Genomic DNA, 22,895 nt, shown 5'->3' with positions numbered 1-22,895 from the left:
TCACCCTGGCCGCCTCCAGCGAGAATCCCCAGTGACTCCTGATGTTCGTCTTACTAATTTCCTCTCACTAGTAAATGCCACTGGGTCTGGTTCAACACTGAGGTCTCCTTTCTGCTATTGCAGTGTTCCCGAATGTCCTCCATTTTTGCCACTTTTACAACAGTCTGGCTCCTGTCTTTGCTAACACAGTGTCTGAGACCCCAGAACTCGCCGTCCGGCCGTCCACGCCTGTGCACGGGACAGAATGGGGTCCAGGCCTTGGACCCGGCTCTCACTGCAACTTGGAGGGGCTGTTGGGGACGGGGCTGAGCCGTGGTCTTCCGAGGAAGCCACGCAGCCGTGAACGCTCGGCCGTGCACTTTTGCAAAGGCGTTGAGCGTGTGCGCGTGCACGCGCGTGTGTGTGCAGACCTGTCAGTCATGCGTGGGAAGCCCACACTCCCTGTGGGGTTTAGCTTCCTCCTGGGGGGGCTCCCCGACCCAGAAGCCAGGCTTGCCCTGGGCTCCGCACACGGCATGCTGCACCATCTCGCCAGCACTGCAGGCTCCCTAATTATTTGCTCACAGCCCGTTTCTCGTAATAAAATAAGCATCGTATGTGCCGGAAGCAAACGAAGCTCTGAGCCTCTGAATCCCAGATGAATAGGCTCTAGGGCTTCGCTACCCCGTTAAACCGGGGGACTTAAAGGCGGGCGTTCCGCTCTGTTTTTGCACGTACCTCCCTTCCCACACAAGCAGGTGCTAACGGTGGCATCTGAGGAGGTTGTTCCTGAGAACAGGACGCGGCTTCTAACCGTCCTTTGTCACGGTGGCCCGAGCAGCTACCACAGGAGCTAATTAAGAAATGAGAGGGATCAATGGACAGATGAGCAGATTTGTCACATCTCAGCCCAGGTGTCAGTGCAGAATCGGGGGACGCGGCCGAGATCAGCGGACGGCAGGTGCCCAGGAGAAGGGACACGTGTCATTGGCTTCCCCGTGGACGCGGGTCGCTCTCTGTGTTTTGGCTCGTGGTCCTCGGGGTATAACTTTGTCCGGTGAACGTACATCAGACTCTATTTCATGCCTTAGATGGAAGCTTTTTGACACAGCGGACCCCACGGCCGTGTGTAAGTCAGGCCTGGACACACGGGGTCATAAGGACGTGCCCTCCAGGGTGAGCTGGGGACCGCCCCCCACCAGGCAGTGAGCAGGGCACAGTTATTGGAGGTCTGTGTCCCCGAATCTTATAAAATGAGTTCTCGATGCATCAGCTAAAATATTGTGTTCAGAAATAATGAGAAATTGCCAACCACAGGGCATTTGCAAATACTTCAGGTCGCTGACAAGCGTTCTGATCACATTGAAAATGCATTTATAGTCATGGCTCACGGTTATTGTTTTTCTAATTATTCATAATCAAGGATAGAATGCATTCTGGAAGAAGCTATGGGCTGAAATACCATGTTCTAAAAGCCCAGAGACGAGATCCCGGGTCCGGCTGTGCGGCCACCCCGAGAATCGGCCTCAGAGAGCTGAGCCCGGGGGATCCCTGCCTCCACCCTCCTTCCCCGCGCCGCGGATGGCGCTGACCCCACAGGCTTCCTCCAGGGCCCGGGAGCGGCTCTGAAATGCGAGGAAGGTCCTGGCTCCACATCACTAATCCTGCATCCCGAAGGTACAGGAAAATTCGCAATTTTCTCTCAAGAATGTGAGCAGAATGGATTCTCAGCTCTAAAAAGGGGTGAGATTCTTTCTGTCTCTGCCAACTCTTAGAGGGTTGCCCCCGAGGCGGGACGCTTTTAATAATAAGTGTTTTCTTTCTGTGCAACGTTTGTGGAGGATGTTTTTGGGTAGGGAGGGTTTTTTTTTTTAGTTTAAAATGTAATTTAATTTAATATTTCCCCAAACACACACGCGCTCGGACTCCGAGTGTGTTTGATCAAAGCTTATTTAGTGCACCCTGCAGAGAAATGAAAGGTAAACTCAGCATCAGCACGAGGAAGCAAGACCTCAATAATCTAGAGACACCTGTGTGAAGCCTGAGGGGTAAAATCACTAATATTTCCACGTCTACACAGACACCAACAACCTACGTAAGGGTCGCAAGAGCTCTGTGCCAGCTCTTTCTTTTTTCTCTTTATTTTGATGAAAAAAAAGGGGAAAAGACTCAATGGTGCACGGCTTCAGGAGACCGTTTGTGAATTTAAACGTCTCTTCATGCAGACTAATGTCGCGAGTGTAGACTCAGGAAGGGAAACCGAGGGTCCCAGAAAATGCTCCCATTGTTGCAAAGCGAGTCCCCGTTTCAGAATAAGAGCTGGGTGGCCGGTGGGCGTTTGTAAAGCAGGATTCATTTCCTGCCCAGGGGCACCGCGCCTCGCTTGCTGGGTCCATGTGCTGCGTAAGAAAAGAGCCGAGTGTGTGGGCAGGACTGGGGGGGCATGCACGAGGGAAGGGGGTCTCAGGGAACCCTGGCCGTCCTTAGGATTTGTGTGGAAACATCACCATGAAGAGATAGGAGCTGAGAGCCAAAACAGCCCCAACGCATTGTCTCCCTCCAACAATAAATCTGCCTTCAGCCCCTGAAAAGCGATGTTAATGGCATGAAACCTCACACAGGGGGTGCATCAGTGGGGCAGCTGGGATCTTTCGTGACCCCAGCCACCAGCATCCAGAGTGTTCCCTTCATGTTGGTGCTGACTCCCCGAGATTTTCCCCTCTGTCCTATAGCATCAACATAGACCCTGACGTTGGATTTTGAGTTTGCACCCCCTCATAACATCATATAAGAGTTGTCAGTCATCACAAAAGTGAAGTCCCCGAGAGAGAAGACCTCGCCGCCTTGGGGAGTCTGGCGAGGGAGCTGGCTGGGGTCTCTGGCCACCTCTTCCTCCCCCGTCTGCATCACGCCGGGCGGCTCGGCCTCTGCCTTGGCTGGTTGCACCACCAGGGGCTCCTCCAGGAAACACTCCTGCTCCCCGTCTTCCGTCTTATTCAGGTGGGCCACGTTCTGGGTGTCCTTGATCCACTCCTGCAGGGATGGAAGATGGGGACTCAGCACCAAGGAAAGCCAGCGTGGCAGGCCCCTGGGGGCCGGTGCAAGGGCCCCCGGGTGAAGCGTCCCCACAGACGCCCCCGGGCGAGCCTCCTGGCACCGGGGCAGCCTCCTTGGGACCAGAACACAATTCTCAATGGAACAGAAGAGGCCTCGTGTGTGGCGTCTTCACACTAAGCCCACACTGGAGTAGGGGGCTCCTCGGGACTCGATCCCGACACGGGGGCTCTCCTCCCCGGCCCAGCCTCCCTCCTCCTTCCTCGTGTCCAAGTACTGAAACACAGCAGCTTTCCTTGTCCCAAAGACTCTGCTCTCACTCCTCCGTCTCCCTCAAAGGGATCAGGACGCCCCGTCCTCACATAACTCACTTTGACATAAGGGTTATTTCTGGCTGAAGAGCAAACACAGAAGGAATTCTCTGCCTTCCCTCTTTCTGCCTAAAACCGGGGCATAAATTTCCCTTGTGTAAAGAAAATGCACATTTCTAAAGGCGCCCCCTGTTTCTCTTAACTCCAGAGAAAAACCTTATCACGGGCCAGGACTTGAGTCTGAGAAACAAACCCTACTGAGCAACCCTGATTTATCGTGCATTTCCTAGTCAAATTCCCACATCTTCTCCTTTATTCTCTCTTCTCCACACTTTATGACTCTTTGTTAAAATGGCCTATAAGCCCCGGGGGTCTGATCATCTCTTTGGGATTTTCACTTCTATTCTGTGAGCACCTGCACTCTTGTGAAGATGGAATAAAACTTTTTTCCTGTTATTTCGTCTTTTCTATCTGTTGGTTGTCCGTCTAATTCACAGGTCTCAGGCACTGAACTTAAGAGGATAGAAGAAAGTGTTTTCCCCATTTTGTTCTTCCCCTACAGCTAAGTCATTTTGAGAGTCACCAAGCTCCTGTAGGAGACTGAATGGCTCACCCTCCTCCCAAAATAAAGACATGCCCAAGTCCTAACCCCCAGGACCTGGGGATCGGACCTTATTAGGAAACAGGGTCTTTGCAGATGTGATTAAGTGAAGGGTGGAGATGAGGTCGTCCTGGATGAGGGTGGCCCTAAATCCAGTGACAGTGTCCTCATCAGAGACAGAAGAGGAGACACAGACACAGAGGAGAAGCCAAGGGGAGACGGAGGCAGAGATGGAGGGAGGCGGCCACCAGCCCAGGGACGCCTGGAGCCCCAGAAGCTGGAAGAGGCAGGAAGGACCCTCCCCTGGAGCCTCCGGAGGGAGCGCGGCCCTGCGACCCCTTCCTCTCAGATATCTGGGCTGCAGGACTGGGAACAGATAAATTTGTGAGGTTTCGAGTCCCCCCGTGTGTGGCAGCCCCGGGACACTAACGCAACTCTGATCCCACGGTGCTGCGAAAGCCACACCTGGGCGTCCAGCGTCTGGCGAGCTCCGGGGGGCAGGGCTGGTCCCGTCTCCCTAATTCCTCCCCGGCTCACACCCAGCCCCCCGGCAGCACTTATCGAATGGATGATAAACGACCAGAAACGTTTGAAAGCGGAAGTTTACGGTTAGTTCTCAGCCCCGCAGAGGGAGCACATTAGGAACACAACTTCCTGACGAGATCAGAAGGCGATTGGGCCGGAAAATCCCACGGGGGCACCGATCTCACCAGCCAATTTTGAGATAAGCTCCCCTGTGAGACCCCTGGACTGTCTCCGTCTGAAGGTAAAGGAAAGCTGCTGCTTTCCCCTCAGAAGGGGCTCGCGGGCATTTAGGGGGCAGTTGGGGTAAGCGCGGGTTTTGAGATCGCTGCATCGGGGAGACGTCAGAGCGTGACAAAGCCAGCCTGTCGAGAGCACTCAGGAGGATGACAGTTACCTGGAAGTTACCTTGATGGGACTCGAACAGCCCGAGGAAGGTGAATTTGGGGTCGGGCACGCTGGGCATGAGGACTTTCTTCACTCTGCAATGGACACGGAGAGTCTAGTGAGACAAGGCTGGGGACATGCACAGGGCCCGGATCCCTACAAGGGGCCGAGGATGTTTGCAGATCTCGACCTCAGAGACTTGATGCCTGGGCGCAATGGTGCCCTCAATTTCAAGGCGTGTGCACTCCTTGACCTCCCCAGGCATTCTGTCCCCTGTGTCCATGAGAAAACCCCCACCAGGAGTGTGATGTTAGGGGCACAGAGCACATTTCTGTGCAATACTGATTCATGTTACATGCAGATTGTTATTTCCATTTGTTGATATAATAAAAATGTTACATTAATAAAGAAACAGATGCCTTTTTGCCTGTTCATCTGTCTTTGGTCAGTTTAATTCACAGGCCCCCAGGGACTGAACATAAGAGGTTCTATTCTAATATGATCCTAATGCAATAGGACTAGTGTATTATAAGAAGAGGAGATGAGGACACAGACACATTGAATTGTGTCCCCTCAACCCTAAGATTCATAGGTTGAAGCCCTAACCCCCAATGTAACTGTATTTGCAGGTTGGGCCTTTCGGGAGGTAATTAAAGTCAAATGAGTCATAAAAGTGGGCTCTGAAGGTGACCAGGATCAGCCACGCCAGAATATGCCACTTTGGGGTCTGATTTGGAGCTGAGGGCAATTGAGAAACGGCAGACACGGGAGCTCTCTGCCCTCCCCCATCTGCCTAAAAACAAGGCATCAATTTCCCTTCTTGCAAATAAATTTCGATTCGCAAAGGTGCCCCCACCTCCAGCCCCCGGGCCCGGAAGAGAAGAAGGACTCTTATCAGCGGAGGTGGCACCGAGATGACGCAGCAGACAGCCCTTATCTACTGTCAATTCCCGTCATACACTTTCTAGTCACCTGCCCACAATTTACGCCCGTAGAGGTCCATCGCCCGCTTTCCTCTGTCTAATCTCTTCCCCACAATTTATCGCCCTTTTTTAAGATGGTATAGAAGCCCCCCCAGAGTAACTGCCTCTTGGGGTTTTCACTTTCTTTCTGTGAATCCCTCGTGCACGTAAAAATATTACATTAATTACAGAAACTTTTGCCTTTTCTCCTGTTTAGCTGTCTGTGGTCAGTTTAATTCACAGGCCCCCAGCCACTGAATCTAAGAGGTTCTAATCTAATGTGATCTTAAGGCAATAGGACTGGGGTCCTGATGAGAAGAGGAGAGGAGGACACAGACACGCACAGTTTCCCTTGGGGGCGGTTTGAGCTCCGTGTTAAAAGCACCGTCCATGTCACCCGTCGACACCCTCGTCTGACTGCTTCCTCTCCCCCCTAGTGGAGGACCGGATGGGGGGCGTCTATTTGAGCTGGTACGAGAGATGAGACCAGACCGGAGGGGTCACGGCCGATTGGCAGGAACTAAATGAAGCGCCCTCGTGCCGTTATCGACCCAGCGTGGGTCACCTCTGACGTTGTCCAACTCGGGCCGGCTCGGACCCAGCGTGAGCCCTCCAGAATGGGGGGCCCTCTTCCTCCTGCATCGGTCCAGCCGTTACCATGGAAACCTCCTCCTTGGAAACAGAGATGGCTCCCACAACCGTGGGCATCAGTACCTTCCACGGACGTGAACAGCCGAATGCCTGGGCTCTGGCAGGAATTGTTCATATGCTCTACCGTCCCCGTGAGAGTGTTTCTCAGGAAGACTCCACGTAGCCCTGCGTCTTGGGCAGCATTTTCCTCTCGACTTTCTTGTAATGTCCCGTGGGCCACGTGAGCATGGTGGGGCAGTGATGCTCAGCTAGAGCCGCACCCGGGGATTCTCCTTTGTCTCCACGTCACGGACGCACTGGAATCAAAGCCCTCCACCCGGGTGCCTGACGAGACCGGGGGGGGTCGTCCTTACCTCTGGAGTTTCCACAAAGACAGAAGGAGAAGGGACACCGTCAGGAAGGCGACCAAGCCGGAAACTAAGATAAACCTTGGGAAAAGCTTTCTCTCCTGGCACGAGTCTAAGGCGAAACAGAAGGGCTGCTGTAAGTCGTCAAGGAGACGCTACATCGCGGCCCACCCCACGTCTGTTCTTCCTTAATACGTGTCACTGTCGGTAAGTGTCGATGTCGGTGGGAAATATCCCGGAAAGGGAGGCGGTGTCTGCGGACGGGCACGTGTGGGGCGGCCACGCAGGGGGGCGTAGGCTCAGCTCACGGCCCTCGGAGCCTGTGTGGTCAGGGGCGGTGGACGGCATGGGGACTGCTTTTGACCACTATCTGTCTATCTATTATCTATCTTTCTATCTACCTATCATCTATGATCTATATCTATCTATCTATCTATCTATCTATCTATCTATCTGTCTGTCTGTCTGTCTGTCTGTCTATCTATCCATCTATCTATCCATCCATCTATCCATCTATCTATCTATCTATCTATCTATCTATCTATCTATCTATCTGTCTGTCTGTCTGTCTGTCTGTCTGTCTGTCTTTCTGTCTGTCTGTCTATCTAGCCATCTATCTATCCATCCATCTATCCATCTCTCTATCTATCTATCTATCTATCTATCTATCTATCTATCTATCTATCTATCTGTCTATCTATCCATCCATCTATCCATCCATCTGTCTATCTGTCTATTATCTGTCTATATCTATCTATCTATCTATCTATCTATCTATCTATCTATCTATCATCATCATCATCTCTCTATCTACTTATCCATCTAATCTATCTATCATCTATCTATCATGTATCTATCATCTATCTAATATCTATCATCTACATATCTATCTATATCTCATCTATCTATCTATCTTATGTATAATGTATCACCTCTCTTTATCTATCTCCGTATCGTCCATCTATCCATCCATCCATCTATCCATTCATCTCTGTTATCTATCTACCTATCATCTGTCTATCTATCCATCTAATGTATCATCTGTCTATCTCCATAACATCTATCTATCCATCCATACATACATCTATTCATCCATCTATCACTATCATCTATCTATCTATGCATTTATCAATCTGTCTATCTATCTATCTATCTATCTATCTATCTATCTATCTATCTATCTATCATCTATCAATCCACCTATCTATCCATCTATCTATATCAACTATCAATCATCTATCACCTATCTATCTATCCATCTATCATTTATCTAATATCTATGAATCATCTAGTTTGTCTGTCATTTATCTATCATCAATCTATCATTTATCTATCATCTATCTATCTATCTAATCTGTTTATCTATCATCCATCCATCATCTATCTACCTATCATCTATATCTATCTGTCTGTCTATCAATCTATCTATCTATCTATCTATCTATCTATCTATCTATCCATCTATCTACCTATCATCTATCTATCTATCATCGGTCTATGTAACCATCATCTGTCTATCTGTGTATCTATTTACCTATAGATGTATCATCTGTCATCTATCTGCTGTCTATTAGTTTATTTGTGTCACCCATCGTTTATCTGTCTGTATCATCTCTCTACCTGTAGCTCTACATGTGGCAACATTCAGAGACGGTCCCTGTTACTATTGGTGCTGAGTTATCAGACATAAGGAATGAAAGGTCCCCCGTGAGCAAGGCAGCCTGGAGAGCGAACCAGACGCGGGATCTTTCACGTGCCCTCAGGAGACGGCAGGGAGCTCATCCGCGTGTTCGGGGTCCCCATTCCAGCCTCCCCCAAAGACGGGGCCCCGGCCCCTGCCCGTGCAGTGGTGCTCCGTACCTCGGCGTTCGCCCCTCTGCTGGTGGGCCACCTCTGACCAGTCGCTGGGGTACGTGTCGGAGCCGTAGGTGGACTCCATGGTCTTCACCCGGGCCCGGAAGAAGTAGCATTTGTCGGCATCCACGCCCACTATGGTGACGTTGCAGGTGGTCCCCTCCTCGGACTGGAGAAGAAAGCAAACACGGCGATCGGGGACTCGACCGAGACTCTTGGTCTTCACCCCGAGGGTCACGAGATTCCTGCTTTCAGGCACTTACACCCTGTGTCTGCCCAGATCGTTATCCCCCAACCAACAGGGGCGGATGCAGATGCAGCCACCCCTCCGCCCTCCGAGGACAAAAGCATCCTTTGTAACGAATACGAGTACAGACGCTTTCGAAGAATTACTTAGTGACGGTCCTTCCTTTAAAAAAAGGCGTGTGCGGACTGCGTTGTGCTCACCCTAATAGTCTGATTTTTATCCATCACTATGTAGATGTGCACCTGGAATTACACAACGTTATAAGCCATGATGACCTCAATGAAATAACTGAAAAAAAGGCCATAACTTTTATGACTATAAAAGTCACGCATGCTTACTTTTGAGACTTTAGAAAACACACAGACACGTACGCACAAAAGGAAAATAAGAAACTTAAAAACCTTCCTTATTCTAGCTCCAAGACCCAATCAGCATTGACAAATTGGTATTATTTCTTTCCGTCCAGGGGCATTCGTACAGCATGATGTTTTATTGGATGTCCTGCTTCTTATCACTAAAGATTCTTCTAAAAAACGAACGAATGCAAACTGGTGTAGCCACTATGGAAAACAGTATGGAAATTTCTCAAAAAATTCAAAACAGAAATACCATGCGATCTAGCTGCCCCACGACTGGGTATTTTTCCAAAGAACATGAAATCAACAATACAAAGAGATCTATGCACCCCTGTGTTCACTGCAGCATTATTCACTATAGCCGAGATGTGGAAGCAACCCAAGTGCCCCTCCACGGATGGATGAATGGATAAAGAAGATGTGGGATATATGTACAACGGAACACTACTCAGCCATAAAAAAGACAAAATCTTGTCATTTGCAACAAAATGGCTGGACCTTGAGGCTATGATGTTAAGTGAAATAAGCCAGAAAGAGCAAGACAAACAGGGCATGATTTCACTCATATGTGGAAGATAAACCAACACATGGGTGGAGAGAATGGATTGGTGGTTACCAGAGGGGAATGGGGTTGGAGAGGGAAAAAGGGATAAAGGGCACATATGTATGGTCACGGATAAAAATTAGACTGTTGGTGATGAGCCCGATGCAGTCTACACAGAAACTGATAAATAATGACGTACACCTGAAACTTCACAGTCTTATAAGCCAATATGTCTTCAATAAAATAATTTTTTTACAAAAGCCAGAAACTGCCTTTTGACGGCTCTGAAGTATTTTGCTGGATAGATGTACCACAATTTATTTGACTATTCTATTGTATGGCATATAGATGACCCGATGGGCTTTGTATTTAATTCAGATGATGCTTCAACAGAGTTCTTTGTGCGTAAGACCTCATCCACGTTTCTATTTCCTGAGGGTCAATTTCTCAAAGGGGAGTCGCTAGCTCAGAACTAGGGCCGTGGGTGAGCTCCTGAAGCTCGTGGATGCTCCACACCAAGGAACAGCATCGCGCTTTGCTATTTGCACTCTGTTCAGGATACCCCAGTGTCCGGGTATCGCGTTCATTTGCACCTCTTGGATGAGCAGTGGGGCTGATTCCACTTCACCAGGTCCCGCCGTACGTGAGTCTTTCCCTTTTGTGATAGGTCCCCCCCTGCTTCTGTGAATACGCCTGCCTCACGATGGTACTTTACCCTCATTTTTCCTCTTATCGCTGTACAGTCGTGCGCCACATAACGAGGTCTCAGTCAACAATGGGTCACGTAGATGACAGTGGTCCCACGTGGTTAGCACCATACAGCCTAGATGTGTAGGAGGCTGTACCATCCAGCTGTGTGTAAGTCCACTGTGTGATGCTTGCACAATGACAAAATCACCTAACGGTGCCTTTCTCAGAAAGAGTCCCCATCATTAAGCGACACAACTTTATCTTATGGAATCTTTTCCAAATTTTAGGGTGTGTCCCTCTGCCAATGCCTCAGCCCTCACTCGCTCTCTGGACATCTCACTCTAGAGCATCAATTTTGCTAAAATCCTCTCTCCTTTTTCTTCGCCCTCCTCGGATCAGCGGTCAAGTTTGCACATCAAATGATAGTGCAAACCAGTCAACCGTATATATTCCTGTGGCTGGAACATGCACGTCTGCCCTAAGTTATACCCCAAGACTCGAACGCCCGCTCAGCTGTCCAGGAGACACGCTCCAGGAAAACGCAAATGTTTGTGGGTCTGGAGATACGTGAGTGCACAGCTGGGAGAGACAACGGAAAAGCGGAATATCTTCTTCTGGTTGCCCTGTTAGCTCAACTCTGGACCTTCCTCGTTTCTCTTCTCTGAGCCCCGCTGTTACCGGACCTCAGCGTTCATCTTGCATAAATGAAGCACCGTGTCAGGAAATGCAGCCAAACAGTATCTCAACGATTTTGCTCAGGAACAGAAATATAATCACAAATAAACACGGCACTCGACACCAGATGCTCAGAAATTGCAGGTCAAACATGTGGTTTTCCTCTTGGATCCCTGAGATGCTGTCTTTGAAAAATCACAATGACAGAAGAGCCATTGGCCTGTTGCTGGGTCATTGTTAGGGGTTGAATTGTGTCCCCCAGTAAAGATATGTTGAAATCCTAGCCCCTTGTACCTGTGAACATGAACTTATTTGCAGAAACAGTCTTTGCAGATGTGATCAGGTTAAAGTGAGGTCATTAGAGTGGACCAGTAACCTAATGACAGGTGTCCTTACGAGAAGAGCAGAGGTGACATGGATACAGACAAACACAGAGAGGAGAACATCACGTGAAGACACAGACACGTGGACGAGAAGGTCGTGTGAACGTGAAGGCAAAGCTTGGATGGAGCAATGTGGTCACAAGCCAAGGAACACCAATGATTTCTAGAAGCCACCAGAAGATGAGAGAGAGGCGTGGAATGGGTTGTCCCCTGGAGCCTCCAGAAGGAACCAACCCTGCTGACTCCTTGACTTTTGATTTCTGTCTCCAGAACTGGGAGAGAACACATCTCTGTTGTGTTAAGTTCCTCGTTTTGTGGCACTTTGTTATAGCACACCAGGAATGTCACGCAGTTGTATAGCCGTGAAGGGTAATATATCCGTGAAGGGTAATATATCCGTGAAGGGTAATTAGATGCACCATCTAATTTCAAGGAGAGATTATGGAGCCCATGTCTCTGTTGGGTGATGTGACCGACACCTGCAAACTAAGCTTGGAACCAAACACCTGAGTCTTGTGTCCGGTTGGACTCAGCTGGTGTGAGTGACTGTCACACAGTGAGCTCAACATGTGGGTGGGTTTTGTTTCTCCTGATCCATAGAGTGCTAGCTCTTCAGAGCCCCCGCCCCCATCCTCCATCATGTCCATCTCCTTTCTTCACGGTGCTCACCCACTGCATACGTATCTGTTTATGGCTCATCTCCTCCGACAGAATGGAAGCTCCGTGAGGGATCACCTCATTGTGTCTACAGATGTGTCTGGTCTGGACGCCAGTGAATGGAGATCAACCACCCCCTAGTAAGAGTGAACGTTGACTGGGCGCTTACTCAACACTGTGCTCAATGCTTTTCAGTGTGACCGCTTTTCATCCCCACGTTGTTCCGAGCGACTATTATTATCTGCTCAGTGTCTGGCATGTAGTAGTCACTCAACAAATATATCCTGAAGGGAAGCTGAAGGCAGCCCCTTCTGACACTCGTAGGCACAGCAGACATCAAGGATCCTGGGCTGAGATGCTCCAGGAGACTCAGCTGCCTTCTCTCCGTCTCCTCCCTGGATGGCGCCATGAGATACAGTCCTTCTGGTCGACCTCCTAATCTCAGTCTCCAGAGCTCAATGCACACGGTGCCCGCCCAGCATTGTGGAATCGTCTACTGCTGGGGTTGGAGGGGAGCTCAATGCTCTGGTAGTCTAATAACTTCTCCAGTCCTAGACCCTAGCCTTTAGGAGAGCTCCTCCAACCAACTTTGGACTCTCACTGAGCACTTCCAGGAAGGGGCATCTCGCTGTACCTCATTCCGTGTGATTCCACCAGCTCTCTGCAGATTTTCCCCATTGACCTCAGTTCTCCTCTTGTGAAGAGCTTAATCCTTGGTTTACATGATAGACCTTTAACTATTGGAAGACAGCTGTGAGCCCCAGGTCGTTGATAGTCACATAATTTTTATTTATTCCATAGACTGTGCTCTTACACTCAGAGCCGGAAAGTGTTCCCGTGTATCTAAAGGGCATAAAAGAGAGGTGGGTGGTCCAGGGTGCAATTGCCCAATGAGAGGGCGTGATGGTGGCGAATTTTATGTCAACTTGGCCACGCCTGGTGTCCACTTCTTTGGTCAAATACCAGTCTAGACGTCACTGTCAATGTATGTTGTAAATGTGATTGCCATTTATAATCAGCCGACTTTAAGTCACTACATAGTGTGGGTGAGCCTCATGCAATCAATTGAAGGTACCGGGAGCACAGACTAGGGCTTCCCAGAGAAGAAGGAATTAGGTCTCAAGTCTGCAACATAGAAACCCCGCCCGTGTGTCCAGCCTGCTGGCCTGAGAATGGCCAGGTCCTACAATCACATGAGCAATTTGTTAAAACAAATCTCAATATCTCCATCTCTGTGTGTCTCCCCAAAACTAGCATCTTGAGGAGAGTCGCTCACCCTTGTCCTGAGAAGACGCCACCCCACTCACCTGCCACTCGGTGTCGAAGGTGCTCTTGAACTGGATTTCATAGAGGAGGTCGTTGTGGGGCAGGTCAGAACACGTCACTGTCACGGCCTCCTCATGCCACTGGAAGTTCAAATCTTTCGGGGAGTCTGGTTTCACTAAGAAGGAGAAACAGCAGAATGATCGCGTCCTTGACAAAGATGAACATTCCACGTCTCTAAACTTGTAGTGGTCACTTTGCTTGGATTCATTTTCTTCTGCCTATATAATCCCTTTTTTAATACCTTATGGGATTTGGGGTTTATGTATCCTTATTTTACTTCTATAGCAGAGGTTTCAGACAGAGCTCCAAGGGCTCGTAGGTGTGTCATGGAAGAAACTCTTTGAAATTGTGTGAAAAATTCATGTGTATCTGTTATGGGAAGAATTGTGTCCCCCAAAAACGATACATTGATGTCCTAGCCTCCAGGACCTCAGAATGTGACTGCGTTTGGAAATAGGGTCTTTGCAGATGTGATTAAGTGAAGGATGAGGATGAGGTCGTCCTGGATGAGGGTGGCCCTAAATCCAACGACAGTGTCCTCATCAGGGACAGAAGAGGAGACACAGACACAGAGGAGAAGCCACGTGGAGACGGAGGCAGAGATGGAGGGAGGCGGCCACCAGCCCAGGGACGCCTGGAGCCCCAGACGCTGGAAGAGGCAGGAAGGACCCTCCCCTGGAGCCTGTGGAGGGAGCGCGGCCCTGCGACCCCTTCATCTCAGACGTCTGGTCTCCAGGACTGGGGGAGGATGCATGTCTGTTATTTTAAGCCCCGTGGTTTCTGGGAATTTGTTGGGGCAGCCCTAGGCAGCTCACACAGTGTCTATGATTAATTTTATGAGTAGAGAGTCCATAGGTCTCATCAGATTTTGAGACGCACCTGTGACACCCCATCCCTCAAAAAACAAAAAAAAAAGAACCACTACCTTACAGAAATCTAGAATAAAGAACACGTTTTGGAGAGAGGGTTTCACTACATGTGTGTGGTGTTTCCTGACCCAAGACGGACAGCCCACCCTCATGGCACTTGAGACAAACCAACGGGAGCATGGGGGGAAGGTAAGAGGGTGTTCCTCTCTTCCTCTGTTGGTGAGAAGAGCATCATGTTGCGTCTTTGGCTCATTCTCTCAAAGCACAACCTTCATGGCGCCATCTGGTCTCACCCACCCAGTGTAGATGCATTCCTGCCCAGTGTGTGTCCAGATGGAACTTTCTAGAAGGGAGGTCTCTTTCATGTTGGGGCAGGGAAGGGATATTCAGCTCGAGAGGCAAATGAACAGTGAGCTCTCTTCTTGGCACTTACAGTAAGAGCTGATCCATTGACTCTTGGTCAGAAGAGGCTGTGTTCCATTCCGGATGGAAAAATAGAGAATTCCATCATCTTCTGCCTCCAGCAGGCACCCAGCCGTACGACCTTGTTGAAGAATGTAGTTGGGGCATTGGCCGTACATCTCGTTGCTTCTTAATCTGTGGTTAAAAAAGAGCACCATTCAGCCATAGAGCATCTTTGGAAATAAGATTTTGACACGTCTACTGGTCATTCCTTTGCTCCACGTCTCTGCCATGGACTCACCTTGGGTAACTTCTTGACTCACTTCAGTGATCCCCCCTCACAGCTACAGCAAGACCTGTCCAAACAGAAACGATCCCCTCTCTCAAATATTTAAACCCCTTGAATGGCTTTTGTAGCAGGTCGAATTGCGACCCTCCAAAAGGCAGGTCCATGAACTAATATCTGGTACCTGTGAATGGACCTTATGTGGAAACAGGGTCTTTGCAGATGTGATTAAGTGAAGGATGGAGATGAGGTCATCCTGGAGGAGGGTGGCCCTAAATCCAATGACAGTGTCCTCACCAGAGACAGAAGAGGAGACACAGACACAGAGGAGAAGCCACGTGGAGACGGAGGCAGAGATGGAGGGAGGCGGCCACCAGCCCAGGGACGCCTGGAGCCCCAGACGCTGGAAGAGGCAGGAAGGACCCTCCCCTGGAGCCTCTGGAGGGAGCGCGGCCCTGAGACCCCTTCATCTCAGACGTGTGGTCTCCAGAATGGGGGGAGGGTGAATTCCTCTGGTTGTAGGCTGCCCAGCTGGTGGTCTGTGTCATGGCTTCCCCATGACACTAATCCAAGGGCAGTTTGACCTGTAGAGTAAACAAGCCCCTGATTTGAGGAAGCCCTTTAATAGGGCTGTACCAAGATTGGGTATCTCTCTGATGGTACCCTACAATATTAAGAAGAAGCATAGTACCCAGCCTGAGACCAGCTTATGTTCCATCCTTAAGACCTCAAACCCAAGCAGAGCCTGGATCAAGAATTATCCCCTTTAAGAATGAAGAAACGGATGCTCAGAAAACTCCACTGACTTATGTGTGTGGCCACCCAGAAAATCCAGCACTGTTTTTCTTCAGTGAGTCTTATCTTACAAACAAATTCATCACAAAATTTCCCTCTTCTGTACGCTTTCTCATTTATCTCAAGTGTGATCAACCTGCAAAGAATCGACCACACATCACACACTCCGGTTCACAGAATAGAGACGAAATTCACTGGAACAACCCTTCCTCCGACATCTAGTCTCATGACTTTGAGGGTGTAAGGCAGGACAAATAAGCCCAGAAGAGGGAGACACGTTTTTGGAAGGTGGCCCCTGGTGACTTGATGTGCTAAGTCTCAGCATGTGAATCTTGGCCATGACAGCCTAGCAGATAATATTTGGAGGCCATTGAGCTCCAGTAACAGACAGACACTGAGACGCTGCTGACGGCCCCGGGTGAAGAAGGCACTCTGCGAACGTCCTGCTAAGAATCTAGGTGGTTTCGAGTGTGACTCGGTCATCGCTCGGTTAGAAGATTTGCGGAACTGTGGTTTGGGGTTGTGGTGAGGACTGAGGGTTAAACAGAACACACACATTCACACTTGCACATTTTGACTCTTCACACCTTCACTTCCTGCCCTCCCAATTGCTGATGTGTCACAAGAAGAAATACGTGAGCACAGGGCAGGGTTCCCCCTTCCCGAGGGCACTTACTTGTAGAGGAAAGTCAAATTAGTCCCAGAGTATCCACTTGCATTCCACGTAACCTGCACAGTTTCGAAGTTAAAGTTGATGATCTGAAGGTGCAACGGTCCTCCTGGGTCAGAAAAGACAAATAGAGGATGGTTTGAGGCAATGTTGAAAAGAATTTGGAATTTGTAGAATGATGTCGGCACGCCTGTCATAAGAATAGCATAGTGCTTTAAAGGGACAGATGAAACCAAGATGTTCACAGACAAGCCAGTTACTAATTATATCAGTAAGAGCTACAGGATATGCAGAGGTAGGTCACGTCAACTACCCTGAGAGACACAGTCAGCAGCAAGATTATAGCTTCCTTTCTTCTCATGTTTGCAAGAGGTAATGACTAGCAATTAGTGTGAGGAGCCGATATTGAGTGGCAGCTGTTTGTCCCATGACACCATCTTTTGTGGGCACATGGAGAGGCACAGGACACTGTTCCCTGTCCACCAAACTCACTGTCTTACTCAGAACACCACACACGACAACTTGAGGAATAGCTCAAGGGCAGAGAAGTCCTTCAGTCTTTCCCTTAAAAATTACTAAGGATTTAGTAGCTTTGATTTTTGCAGACGTCTGGGTTAGCCATGCTCAAAGTAGTGAACAGGTTTTTCTAGGATTCAGCAAATATGTGGTGATACTGTGGACAATGAGAGGTGGGTTTCCAGCTGTCTGAGAAGGGAGTTGCAAATTTGGAAATATGGAGACTAGAATGAACTCTGTGGTGTTGGCTTAGAAGTGGAAGTATCAGGATAGATAGATAGATAGATAGATAGATAGATAGATAGATAGATAGATAGATAGATAGAGAGAGAGAGAGAGATAGATAGATAGATAGATAGATAGATAGATAGATAGATAGATAGATATAATAGATAAATGATTGGTGGATGGATGGATGGGTGGATTGATAGATAGATGATAGATAGGTAGGTGGATAGATATATAGATAGATTATTGATGGTTGGATAAATGGATAGATAGACACATAGATACATAGACACATAGATAGACAGAAAGATAGATAGATAGATAGATAGATAGATAGATAGATAGATAGATAGATATAGACAGAGATGGATGGAGGGATGGATGGATGGATGGATGGATGGAGGGACGGAGGGAGGGATGGATGGATGGACAGATGGATGGATGGGTTGATGGATAGATGGACTGATGGATGGATGAAAGGATGGATGGATGGATGGATGGATGGATGGATGGATGGATCGATGGATGGACACATTTCTAAGACCCACCAGGTTGTGAGTCAGCAGGAGGTGAACAGACACATGTTCACAGATGCTGAGAAGGAGGGGCTGGGCGTCCCTGGGTCAAGGACTCACATTCTACATTCAGTTCTGGGTCCAGCCCCCATCCCCTGCGGTAGGAGGCAAACACACGTCCTTGCTCCAGCTCTGTTGGCTCAGCCCCTCTGGGAGGTCTCAGGGCTGGATGGCTTGGCCTGCTGAACATGCATGAGATCACATCCAATTTCAGGGTCCAGTATTAACCTTGTTCACCTGTCATGGCCCCTCAACAATCCAAATTCAACTCATTTTCCAAAACCCACCTTATAGTTCACTAACGCCTCTCTCAAGATCTCCAACCAATATTCTCTTTCCCTTTTCTGATCACACTCACCAGTGACTATCTCCACTGTGGAAATGAAATGAAGAATGAGAAAAATCAAATGAGACCCAAAAACCCAAATGAGAAAAAGCAGAGACTATTAATTCAGAGATGGCTATAGCAACAGAGTTGGCTACCATCACTTGTGTTTGGCAGAGACTCAATGGCAGGCAGGGGAAGTGGGAGAGCTTCTTGGTGGGACAGAAAGGAAGGCTCAGGGGTGCCCTGATGGAGGCTGTTGGCCCAAGGGAAGCTGGGGTTGGCCAACTAGAAGCATGACGTCCCTTGTGATTGGTTAGAGGAGAATTTTGACTTTCTCTGGTTGGTCCTAAGTTGGAAGCAGGGATAGAAGTTAGGGAAGTTGTCAGCTATTGGTCAAGGGGTTGGTTTCCTGGGTTGTGGGTCAGAGTTCTATTCTTGTAGATGGTCTGGTCATTGTTCGTGTATTCAGTGTCTCAATTCTCTGCATTTTGGCAATCTGATTGCAATTAGTTGAGACCCCAAGAAGTCCTCTTTATACTGTTCTCAGCTAGTCTCCTTGATGTAGACTTCTTTTCCAATCTGGTTGGTTCTAACACTTGAGTGACGCACCTTGCCCTGAGCACATAGAAAAATATTCAGAAGAGATGTGCTGAATTGGGAGGGAAAGGAAGATAAAGGAGAAATTGAACTCTCTGTGAAAGACCCCATGATGGGAATCTGGGTCTGTCTCAACTTCTGAAAATCAAGGGTAGAATGAGGAATGTCAACATCCTTTGCGTTGTTAAGGAAGTCCTTCTCTATGCCTAAGGTGTACGGAACACTTCTGCTCTATGCCAGCAATCATTTTTGACGTAACTGACCACAAACAGATATTCTTCACATTGATCCCTGGCCTCCCGAAGAGGAGAGAAGCATCGAGGAGGATGTTCTAGCTTCTGGAAATCCCGACCTTCAGAAGAGGAAATTGGGTCCACTTCCTGTGGGGAACACCTTCCTGGCTCTGGAATGGGAGGGAGGTTTACAGCTCAGTCCTCAGCGAATATTGTGTCAGATCTTTGGTCCTCCTCCCGTGGAAATGTCTGATTGATAAAGTCAGACACCCTAGTTTTCCAGCAGGAAAGCAGAACTGTTTTTGTGGTTCGGTGTCTCCCCCACACGATGAGTCAGCCGCAGGCACAGAAGGCAAATCCTCAGACTCGACCAGGAGAAAGAGAAGAAAGTCACTCGTCTCTGTTGCTTCTTTGCTAATGGTCCATGATGTGAAAAACTCTGTCAAAAACTCATTAACTTTTAAAAGGATTTACACACATTCCCACAGAGCCTGGGTGAGGGGTGTGATGGGGTCCTCACCACAAGGATGTGGACAAGAATTCTCTGAGATGGATGGGACGGGAGACATGGAAGGCTTCCCACTGATCCTATAAAACATTTTCAGGTAGCACAATGTTGCTACTGAGGTGGATTTTTCTTGCAGTTGGACCTTAAAGCAGGTTCAAGACAAGCAAGCCATTTGCAAGGGATCAGGTGCCGTTTGCAAAACAGAGACAGTTACTCACCCATTTTTGCCTCACGCCTGTTCTGTGCCTTAAAAATAAGAGACTTAATTCTCTCTGTTGAAAACAAAGTAGGAGATGCCTTCCCTCACCTTTCTTAGAGCATTTACTTTATAAAACTTGTAAGATCTTTCTACATGTCTTTGAAATATGTGTAAATCCTTTTAAAACTTAATGAGTTTTTGACAGATTTGGGACCCAGGAGTGTTTTTCTCAAGGACCTGGGAACCAACTCTTTGAAATGCAAATATCAAAGGAGGCGGTGCCCCTGTCTTCTAGTTTCTGTGCGAGGGGGAGAGTCTGGCTTCAAGTGTAGAACCACCTCCTGTCATAAAGACAGAAGTTTATTTTTCCTGTGGATAAAGCCCATTGTCTGACGCAGATGGTCACCCCAATTACCGGGTGAATTTAGGGAGGAAAGTCCTCCCACCTGAGAACTATTGACTGTTTATCTTGAGAATGTGTGTGTGATGGGCTGTATCCACTTAACTCCGTAAAAGGGTGTCTGGCTTTGCCATCTCTTTGGCAGACTGCAAGAGATGCACACCAAATTTTGGTTTAGTGATTCTTCAGTAACAAAATTATTTCTCTCTCTCTTCCACTTTTGTGGAGAAGACTTCTGGGTTGACGAGAGATTTGGGTTTTGATCGTATTTTTTCAACAGCGTCAGAAACACTCCTATCTCTCCAGGCATCGCCTGCCCTCCTGGGCCCTCGGTCGGTCAGATATTAGCATTCCTGGTGCACCATTTCCACCAAAATCCCCAGCCTTGTGAAGATCCCCTCACCCACCCCAGGAACGCTGCGGGGGACAGTCATGTCATTACAAAGATAAGCAATTTTAAAGACAAATACTGTGTGATTCCACGCATAGGGGGTCCCTAGAGGAGTCAGATTCATAGACATGGAAAATAGGAGGTGGGTACCAGAGGCTGGGGAGGGGATGGGGAGTTAGCGTTTAATGTGGACAGAGTTTCATTTTGGGAAGATGAGAATGCTCTGGAGACGGATGGTGGGGATGGGTGCACCACAATGTGAATGCATTTAACACCACTGAGCTGTGCACTTAAAAATGGTTAAGGTGGTAAATTTTATGTGGTGTGTATTTTACCATAATTTTTAAAAGATAAGCAATTTTATTTTGCTTTTTAAAATTTTTATTGAGGGGCCGGCCTTGTGGCATAGCAGTTAAGTGTACGTGCTCCACTGCTGGTGGCCCGGGTTCAGATCCCGGGCGTGCACTGAGGCACCACTTGTCAAGCCATGGTGTGGTGGTGTCCCACATAAAGTAGAGGAAGATGGGCACAGATGTTAGCCCAGGGCCAGTCTTCCTCACCAAAAAAAAGAGGAGGAGTGGCACGGATGTTAGCTCAGGGCTGATCTTCCTCACACACAACAAAATAATAAAAATAAAATAAAATAAAATTTTTATTGCAAAACATCGTTTTATGACACTTTTTGAAGTAATTATTCTTGCTCTAGACTTGGCGATGTCTGCACTAAAAAATGGTTGAAATGAATTTTGCTGCTTTCTTTTGATTTCTGATCACAGATCACAGAGCCAATGCCATCTGAGCATATCTGGGCAAAAATCTAAACGTGCTGTCTTTGGATAAACAGAATGTGGTCCATCTATACAGTGGAATATTACGCAGCCATGAACTGGGGTGAAGCACTGACATAGCTGCAACATGGATGGGCCTTGAACACGTGATGCTCAGGGAGAGAAGCCAGACACAAAAGGACACACACTGTGTGGTCCATTGACATGAAATGTCCAGAACAGGCAAATCCAGAGACAGAAAGTGGATTAGTGGTTGCCAGAGGCTAGAGGTGTAAGAGTGGGAGTGACCGGTGGTGGGTACGGGGTCTCCTTTTGGGGTGACGGAAATGTCTTAAAATGGACTGTGGTGGTGGTGGTTGCACATATCGTGAATATACTCAAAAGTATTGAATTGTAGGCTATAAATGGGTGAATTACATGGTATGTGAATTACATCCCGACACAACTGTTACCCAAAAAGTCATATCCACCTCTCCTGTCTCTCATTAGCTTCTGTGGATTTCTCCCCATTTCCAACGGTGACATTCTCCTCTCACCCCGACCAGCGGGGACCCCACAGGGCAGGGTTTCAACATGGTGGCTGCTGTCATGGACGCCTCCTCCTCTCACGGATCCAGACAGATGTGAAACCTCTGGGGCTTTTGTAATGCTGCCTCTGATTCTGTAACCCTCTTTTTTTTTTTTTTTTTTCCTCAGAAAAACACAAAGGCTTGCGGGAAATCTGGAGATGAACAGATTTGCAAACTGTGGGTCTCCCATATGCAGAAGCAGCTCGTAAATATCAAGAATTTCCTTCCAGGTTTAGACCCCACCATCACCCCACACACAAGGGGTCACCTCGAGCTTCCCCACCTGCAAGCCAGTTCGACGTCTGCTTAAAATGCACCGCCCAGACGACAGACAGGGAAGCCTCCCCGTGAGGAATACTTTTTAGGGCCACCAGGAATTGTCACCTCTCCCGTCCGCGCCTCCTGCCCTGACCCAAGCCTGAATCCCCCTTCCATTTGGGGTGAACATCTGGCTCGGCTGCAAACATCTCTCCATGTTTGCTTACATACGGGGCGTTGGGAAGTGCATACAGGGCCCTCCCATTAACTTTCTTCTATCTTGAGTCCCGGGGGTCTGGCTGGCTCTCAGCTCCCCTGCATCTGTCTCCATCCCTGATTGTCCCCTTTCCTCCATTCTGCCCCCACCTTGCTCCTTATCAGCCTGTTGCCCTCTTCTCTGTGTCGCACCCCGAGGTCGTGAAGCACGGTTCCCACACACACAGCCCCACAGCTGGTCAGTGAAACAGCCTCATGGGTTGAGTGAAGACTGGTCTGCGTGGCTGGGGGGACAGCCTTCCCCCATCATTCCTCAGCCTGTCATGAGCCCCCGTCCCTCTGCTCACCCAGCAGCTCTCTCTCCTCCCCACTTCCCCTCCTTCCTAACTTGACACCAGCCCACCCTCGATTCGGGGACACGTTTTGGGCGAATGAGCATTCTCATCACACCCCGTGAGAAACCTACAACCGCCTCTGATGGAAATAGTATTGAAAGGCAAATTGAGTCACCATGTCTGAAA

General features: G+C 48.6%; 1 protein-coding gene across 2 annotated transcripts in view; it reads right to left on the bottom strand.

Annotated features, from left to right (window-relative positions):
- Positions 1-2,754: 2,754 nt before the first annotated feature.
- Positions 2,755-22,895, bottom strand: part of LOC101408435 (cytokine receptor like factor 2) — a 21,726-nt gene continuing 1,585 nt past the window's right edge. Inside the window, exons 2-8 of one of the 2 annotated variants that reach the window (XM_087427563.1) lie at positions 16,575-16,677; positions 14,849-15,012; positions 13,528-13,661; positions 8,675-8,837; positions 6,821-6,926; positions 4,865-4,949; positions 2,755-3,012 (exon numbers count right to left, since the gene is read on the bottom strand). In XM_087427563.1, coding sequence (XP_087283689.1) covers positions 2,755-3,012; positions 4,865-4,949; positions 6,821-6,926; positions 8,675-8,837; positions 13,528-13,661; positions 14,849-15,012; positions 16,575-16,677 — 1,013 coding nt within the window. Of the gene's footprint in view, positions 3,013-4,864; positions 4,950-6,820; positions 6,927-8,674; positions 8,838-13,527; positions 13,662-14,848; positions 15,013-16,574; positions 16,689-22,895 lie in introns of both variants that reach the window. The other variant, XM_087427562.1, reaches the window with a different exon arrangement.

The sequence above is a fragment of the Ceratotherium simum genome, chromosome X (genome assembly GCF_057802395.1).
Source record: "Ceratotherium simum simum isolate JZ-2026a chromosome X, ASM5780239v1, whole genome shotgun sequence".
Lineage (NCBI taxonomy): Eukaryota > Metazoa > Chordata > Mammalia > Perissodactyla > Rhinocerotidae > Ceratotherium > Ceratotherium simum.
This window is presented reverse-complemented; position numbering and strand designations above follow the sequence as displayed.